Consider the following 6,908-nt stretch of genomic DNA (forward strand, 5'->3'; position numbering starts at 1 on the left):
CCCAGCGCCTTCGGGTGCGGGATCCTGCCGGGGTGGGAGGGGAGCGTGGCCCTCTCTCCCCATCCCCTCCTGGAGCCTCAGCGGTTCCGTCCTCTCGGTGACCTGGATTCGGCTCTGGCGGCTGTAGCGCGGACAGCCGTGGGGATCAGGGAGCTGCCCCCCGGCTCGGGGCCGGCTGTGGGGCGCCAGGAGCCACGGCGCTGGCTCCCCCCTCTCTCCGGCTCACGGAGGTGGCGATGATGGGGCCCCGGCTGTTTTCTCACCCCACTGCTCTCCCCATACCAGTGTGTGCCCCTGGCCCCCCTTCTTGGAGCCCCCCATGCCCTGGGGGTTCCTGCCCTGCCCTATAGAGCCCCCACTGCACCCCTATACCCTAGGGTTCCCCATTGTGCCCTATAAAGCCCCCCCCAATGCCTTGGGGGTGCCTGTCCTGCCCTGGGGGTCCCCATTGTGCCCCATAGAGCTCCACCATACTCTAGGAGTCTCTGTCCTGCCCCATAGAGCCCCCCCCAAGCCCTGGGGGTCCCTATTGTGCCCCATAGAGCCCCCCCATGCCCTGGGGTTCCCTGCCCTGCCCCATAGAGCCCTCCCTGCCCTGGGGGTCCCCGTTGTGCCCCATAGAACCCCCAACCCCTGCCCTGGGGGGGTCCCTGCCCCATAGAGGCCCCCCCAAGCCCTAGGGCTCCCTGTTATGCCTCATTGAGCCCCCCCAAGCCCTGGGGGTCCCCATTGTGCCCCATAGAGCCCCCCCATGCCCTGGGGTTCCCTGCCCTGCCCCATAGACCCCCCCAAGCCCTGGGGGTCCCCATTGTGCCCCATAGAGCCCCCCGCCCCGGGGTGGGTCCCTGCCCCATAGACCCCCCCAAGCCCTGGGGGTCCCCATTGTGCCCCATAGAGCCCCCCGCCCCGGGAGGGGTCCCTGCCCCACAGACCCCCCCCATCCCCTGCCCTCCCCCCTCCGCCGTGGGGGCGGAGCCGGGCGGGGCAGGGACACCCCGCCCCCTCCCGCCCTCCCTCCCGCCGCCATGTCGGGGCGGGCCGGGCGTCGCGGCGGTGACGTCAGCGGCGGTGACGTCAGCGGCGCGCCGGGGTGGGCGCCGGCCCCGGGCGGGGAGGGGGGGGGAGACGCCGGGACCGGGACGAAGGGGACCATGGGGGCGGCGGGGGGGGCGCGGTGCCCGCTGGTGGAGGACAGCTTCACCCGGCTCGCCTCGCAGAGCAACGTGTACGGGCTGGCGGCGCTGGCGGGCGGCCCCGGCCCCGGCCCCGGCCCCGGCCCCGGCCCCGGCCCGGGGGGGCTGCTGGCCGCCGCGCTGAAGGGGAAGGTGCTTTACTTCCGCTACCAGGACCTGCGCCAGAAGCTGCGGCCCGTGGCCCGGGAGCTGCAGTTCACCTACATCCCGGGTCAGGGGGCGCCGGGGGGCCTCGGGGTCAGGGGTCACGGGGGTCAGGGGTCACGGGGGGTCAGGGGGCACCGGGTGGGGTAGGCCATCCGGGTCAGGGGGCATCGGGGTCAGGGGTCACAGGGGGTACCGGGGGGGACAGGGGGCACGGAGGGTCAGGGGGCACCGGGTGGGGCAGGCCATCAGGGTCAGGGGCCATTGAGGGTCAGGGGCCATGGAGGGTCAGGGGGCACCAGGTGGGGGGGGCATCCAGGTCAGGGGTCACAGAGGGTCAGGGGTCATGGAGGGTCAGGGGTCACAGAGGTGGGGCAGGGGGTAGCCCATCTATAGGCCAGGTCAGAGGTCATAGAGAGCCACAGGAGGATCCTGGGGGATCTGGGGGGGTTGGAGCCATAGGGGGATCCAGGGGGGTCCTGGGGGGCCAGCGCCGTTGGGGGATCTGGGGGGGTTGGAGCTGTAGGGGGATCTGGGGGGGTTGGAGCCATAGGGGGATCCAGGGGGATCTGGGGGGGCCGGCACTGTAGGAGGATGCTGGGGGGTCCCGGGGGGCCAGTGCTGTAGGGGGATCTGGGGTGATCTGGGGGGGTTGGAGCCATAGGGGGATCCAGGGGGATCTAGGGGGGCCGGCACTGTAGGGGGATCCAGGGGGATCTGGGGGGGCCGGCGCTGTAGGGAGATGCTGGGGGGTCCCGGGGGGCCGGCGCTGTAGGGGGATGCTGGGGGGTCCCAGGGGGCCGGCGCTGTAGGGGGATGCTGGGGGGTCCCGGGGGGCCGGCGCTGTAGGGAGATGCTGGGGGGTCCCGGGGGGCCGGCGCTGTAGGGGGATGCTGGGGGGTCCCGGGGGGCCGGCGCTGTAGGGAGATGCTGGGGGGTCCCGGGGGGCCGGCGCTGTAGGGGGATGCTGGGGGGTCCCGGGGGGCCGGCGCTGTAGGGGGATGCTGGGGGGTCCCGGGGGGCCGGCGCGGGCTGCTCACGCCGCAGCTGCTCCCGCCGCAGTCGACGCTGAGATCGTCTCCATCGACTCCTTCCGGAAGTCGCCCCCCAAACGCGGCCTGGTGGTGGGAATCACCTTCATCAAGGTAGGGCCGAGCTCTGCCCCGGCGCCCGCGGGACCTCCCGCCGGCTCCGGCCCGCTCCGAGCCCTTCCCGCCGCCTCCCCAGGACTCCGGCGATAAGGCGAGTCCCTTCCTGAACATCTACTGCGACTACGAGCCCGGCTCCGAGTACGACCTGGACTCCATAGCACGTAAGCGGCCGCCGCGAGGCTCTGCCTCCCGGCCGGGAGAGCTCCCCGGGGTCCGCGCGGGGCTGCCAGCACGGCGGGCCCTTCCCCGGCCTCGTCAGGGCCGTCTTTAATTGGCTCTGACGGGCTCTGTGCAGCCTGTGACTGGAGCGGCTGGCACGGGGAAAGGGCTCGAGGGAGGAAACGCTGCTGCGCTGTTCCCCCTCGTCACGTGCCTGAGGCCCGCGGGGACGCGGTTCGTGCCTGGCGGCATCCAGGAGCTCTGAGCAGAGCCAGAAATTAAATCCAGACCCAAATCCCTTCGTGTCAGAGCGGTCGGGCAGCTGCTGCGCCGGAGCAGAGTCTCTGGGCTTCGCTTTTCCCCCGTGGATTGTTTCCCTGCCGTTGGTTGGAAGCCGACGGCTGCGGCTCTGCCCGTTCACCGCAGTCTCTTCCCTTTCTCTGCCCTCAGAAAGCTGCTTGAACCTGGAGCTGCAGTTCACGCCTTTCCAGCTCTACCACGCCGAGTGCGTCCGACGCCGGCGCCCTCTCCCTGCCCCGTGCTCCCAAACCCGTCTGCAGCCGCCGGCGCTCCCCTTCGCGTTTTAATTTCATCGGCTCGGTCGTTCCAGCACCTTGTGTCCTTTGGGACGTGGGTATCCTGCTCCCGTTCTCCACGGAGATCCCCAGCTCGGATCCCCCAGAGGGATCCGGGCCCCGGTGTTGTTTCGGGCAGGGTCGCTCCCTCCGTCCGAGCTCTCCCTGCCATTCCTGGCGCCGAAGGCCTCTCCCTCTGCCGCGCTTGCGTTGCTGCTGTTCGCCCCGCTGCGGGGAGTTGTCTCTGCTCGTGCCCGACCTCGTCCCAGGATGCATGAATCCCAGCGGAGCCCGCAAGCATGCGGCGCCTCTCGGAGCCGTGTCCCTACGAGGGGGCTGCGGCTTTCTCTGTCCCAGCTGTGACCTCGCTCGCTGCAGCCTCCTGCCGCGCGGCTTCTTCCCCGTGGCTCACTGGGCTGTTTCTCGGGTAACCCTCTCGTCTGTCCTCGCAGGGTCTGTGTCGGGGACAAGCCAGAGACCGTCTTTCTGCTGAGCGGGAACGACCCCTGCATCCACCTGTACAAGGAGGTGAGAGGAGGTACTGAGCCCACACGGTATTTTGGGTTTTCCCTGCCGGAGACACCTGTGAGCCCCGGGCAGCCCATGCCGCCCGCGAAATTTCAGTGCTGGGCACACAGAGGGCGTTTGCCCCGGCAGGGATGGGCCTGGGGGAAGGCAGGGCAGAGCCGGAGCCCTCTGCCGCCTCCGAAGTGCGCGAGGGCAGGAGGCTGAAGGTGACGGACGTGAGTTTGCTCACTGCCGCCGCCCTGCTTCCTCCTGTGCAGAACGAAGGCTTGCACCAGTTTGAGGAACAGCCGGTCCAGAACCTCTTTCCTGAGCTCCAGGAGCTGCCGAGCAAGTAAGCAACACGGTTTATTAGAGGAAGCGATTCACCAAGCGTGATAGCGGTGGGCGCACGTGTTTGTGTGCGTGTGTGCAAGGCGATTACGAGCTTCGGGGGACCACAGTCACCCCGTGCTCCTTTTCTCATCGTGGTGAGGCTCCCCAGGAGCCGGACGTGTGGCTGGCGGACAAACCCACCACCCTATTGCCTGCTAAAGGGGGAGCGGCTTGGCCTGAGCGGCTCCGCAGCAAGGCTGCTCTGCCTCCGCGGGCTTCGCCTCCCTTCCTGGAGCAGGTTCCCCCGGTGGTTCCTCCGCTCAGCCTCGCCTCTCGGCGTGTGCCCCGCAGCGTGCTGTGGCTGGACGTCTGCAACATCCCCAGCTCGGGCCAGCGCATCACCGCCTTCGGCTGCCAGAGCGGCTACATCCGCGTTGCCCAGGTGGACCAGGCCAGCAGAGGTGAGAGCCGGCAGCCCTCCGCCGCGGCGAACCTGCCCTTCCCCCCTTCTCCCCCTGGAGCTTTTGGCCCCAGGGTCTCCATGCAGATACCCGGAACACGGATTAATTCAGCCCTGAGGAACTGGTCCAGCTCCATCGAAGTCAACGGGGTGGTAGCTGTTGGCCTCAGCTAAGCCGTGTCTTATCTGCTGCAAGGCACGCTGCTGCCCTGGGCCGGGAGCTGTCGAGGCGGCCCCGGGTTTGGTTCTGGATCTGATGCCGGATGCCTCCCTGCTCCGGGCCGTGCCCTGCTCGGAGACAGTGGCGACGTCCCCGGCGCCCGCAGGACGGCTGCCGGGAGCCCCTCGCAGCCCAGCTTGGCTCGGCCAGCCCTGCAGCGGCCGCTCTCTCTGCTCTCCGTTGCAGTGGTGCTCCAGAGCTGGAGCATCCAGCAGGACGGCCCCATTTCCAAGGTGCTGGTGTTCACGCTGCCGTCGGCCTGCCCTCCGGGGGAGCTGGGCGCTGACGCGACCGAGAACGGTAAGAGCTGGGGACAGCGATTTGCACGCGGCAGACCTGATGCAGCTCCGTGGAGCCTGCTGTGCATTTACCCCAGACATGCTAAATACGGACAGACCCGTTCTTTATATCCTGATCCCTGCTCGCAGAGAGGCCGAGAGCTCTTTGGAGCACTGGCTTCCGCCCAGCAGCCCTCCCCTGTGATCAGGGAGGCTGGGGTGGGAGAGCTGGTGGGGCACAGCCCTACCGCGGCCCCAGAAAACACCATGGGGGCAGGGGCACGGGGACAGGGACGCTGTCACCAACGCGGGCTTCCTCCTCCTCCTCCGTGAGCGGGCTGGGGAGAGGGAGGCGCGCGCGTCCCAGCAGCTCGCCTGGCGCGCCGCGGGAGGGACTGTCCTGCCCCGCGCAGCCCAGGCATCGCGTGCCGGCCGGCTGCGCGCCCAACCCCGCGTCCTCCTTCCCCGCTCGCAGGCGAGGCCTACAGCGTCCTCGTCACCAGCACCATCGAGCTCTCCGTGGTGTACAGGTGAGGGCCGAGGCCGTGGCCGCCCCCGCGAGCGGGGCTCGTCCCCTCCTGGTCCCCCTCCGCTGTTGGACGCGGCTCCTCCGGCTGGGCCCTGCGGAGCCGGCGGCTCCGGGAGACGTTCGCTCCCCGTGCCGTGACTCCGGGCAACGCGCCCGAGAGCAGGGCGCCGGCTTGGGGCAGCGATAACCCGGTCACGAGCTGGGAACGCGCCCCGCGCTCCTGGGCCAGGCGGCGGGTGTCAGCATCTCCCCTCTGCCCTCGGCTCCCCTAGGAACGTGCTGACGAGGGGCCTGGGCGACCAGCTCACCTTGCCGGGCAGCGACCAGTACGACAGCGTGCTCTGCGCCCTGGTGACCGATGTCGACTTCGACGGCGCCCGCGAGATCCTCCTGGGCACGTACGGGCAGGTGAGCGGGATTGTGTGTTTCCTCCTAAACCTCATTCCTTCTGACGTGCAGACAGGGGAGAGCTCTTGAGCAGATCTTTGGCTTTCGCTGGTTTTCCGCATTAAATGCGCTCCCTCTCACGCTGAGGCTGCGCTTTGCTGGGCTGGGCTGTCTCCCCAGCCAGCGCAGCCTGGTGAATCCCCCTCTCAAACTCGCCTGCTGTTTCCCAGCACGTGTGCGTCTCTCTCTGCCGCAGGAGCTGCTCTGCTACAAGTACCGGAGCCCCGACGCGCCCCGAGCCGCTGCTGAGGGGCCCCCAGCCGCGTCCCAGCGGGGCGGCGAGTTCCAGCTGCTCTGGAAGCGGAGTTTCCCCAGCCCGCTGCTCTCCATGGAGTACGTGGACCTGACCTGCGACGGGCTCTGCGAGTTAGCCGTGGTGTGCCTGAAGGGGCTCCACGTCTTGCAGGTGAGCTGGCGGTTCGTCCCGGAGCTGCCTCCGGCTTCGCCCGCCCCGCGCCCCAGAGTCACCGCTCGTCTCTCCTCTCCCGGCTGCAGCACAGCCTGGTGCAGACGGCCCAGTGCGTCCTGGAGAGGCTCCGCTGGGAAGCGGCGCGCAGAGCCAAGCGCAGCCTCGGCCCCACCGACGGGGCCGCGACGAAGGAGTGATGGTCGCGGTCGGCGGTGGGACGCCCCAGAGAGCGCGGCCGGGCCGTGTCGGGGGCTCTGTCGGGAGCCGCGAGACCAGGCGATGGAGAAGGACAGTGCCTTGGCGGGGGACGAGGCCGGATGTGGGAAAACACCCCCAGACTCCTCCAGTCTCACCTCCGAGGCGGGAGCCAGCCCGGGTAGATCCTGGCCTCGGCGTTAGCAAGGCTACAGCCAACTTGGATGTACGTTTGTCATGCCCCAGCCAGTAAACACGCACGTGTGCCCAGCTTCCTGCTGGCAGCCCTTTCTTCCCCGAGGAATGCC

The 6,908-nt window shown here is 69.6% G+C and overlaps 1 protein-coding gene across 1 annotated transcript; it reads left to right on the forward strand.

The window, feature by feature from the left end:
* Positions 1-1,151: 1,151 nt before the first annotated feature.
* On the forward strand, positions 1,152-6,872 carry KPTN (kaptin, actin binding protein). The gene is made up of 12 exons (XM_068910537.1): positions 1,152-1,404; positions 2,400-2,482; positions 2,565-2,649; positions 3,098-3,152; positions 3,675-3,750; positions 4,008-4,081; positions 4,414-4,523; positions 4,929-5,042; positions 5,496-5,550; positions 5,822-5,957; positions 6,193-6,402; positions 6,492-6,872. The coding sequence occupies exons 1-12, from the start codon at positions 1,152-1,154 to the stop codon at positions 6,600-6,602; spliced, it is 1,362 nt and encodes a 453-aa protein (XP_068766638.1). The 3' UTR covers positions 6,603-6,872.
* The last annotated feature ends 36 nt before the right edge of the window (positions 6,873-6,908 follow it).

Source organism: Struthio camelus, chromosome 16 (assembly GCF_040807025.1).
Source record: "Struthio camelus isolate bStrCam1 chromosome 16, bStrCam1.hap1, whole genome shotgun sequence".
NCBI lineage: Eukaryota > Metazoa > Chordata > Aves > Struthioniformes > Struthionidae > Struthio > Struthio camelus.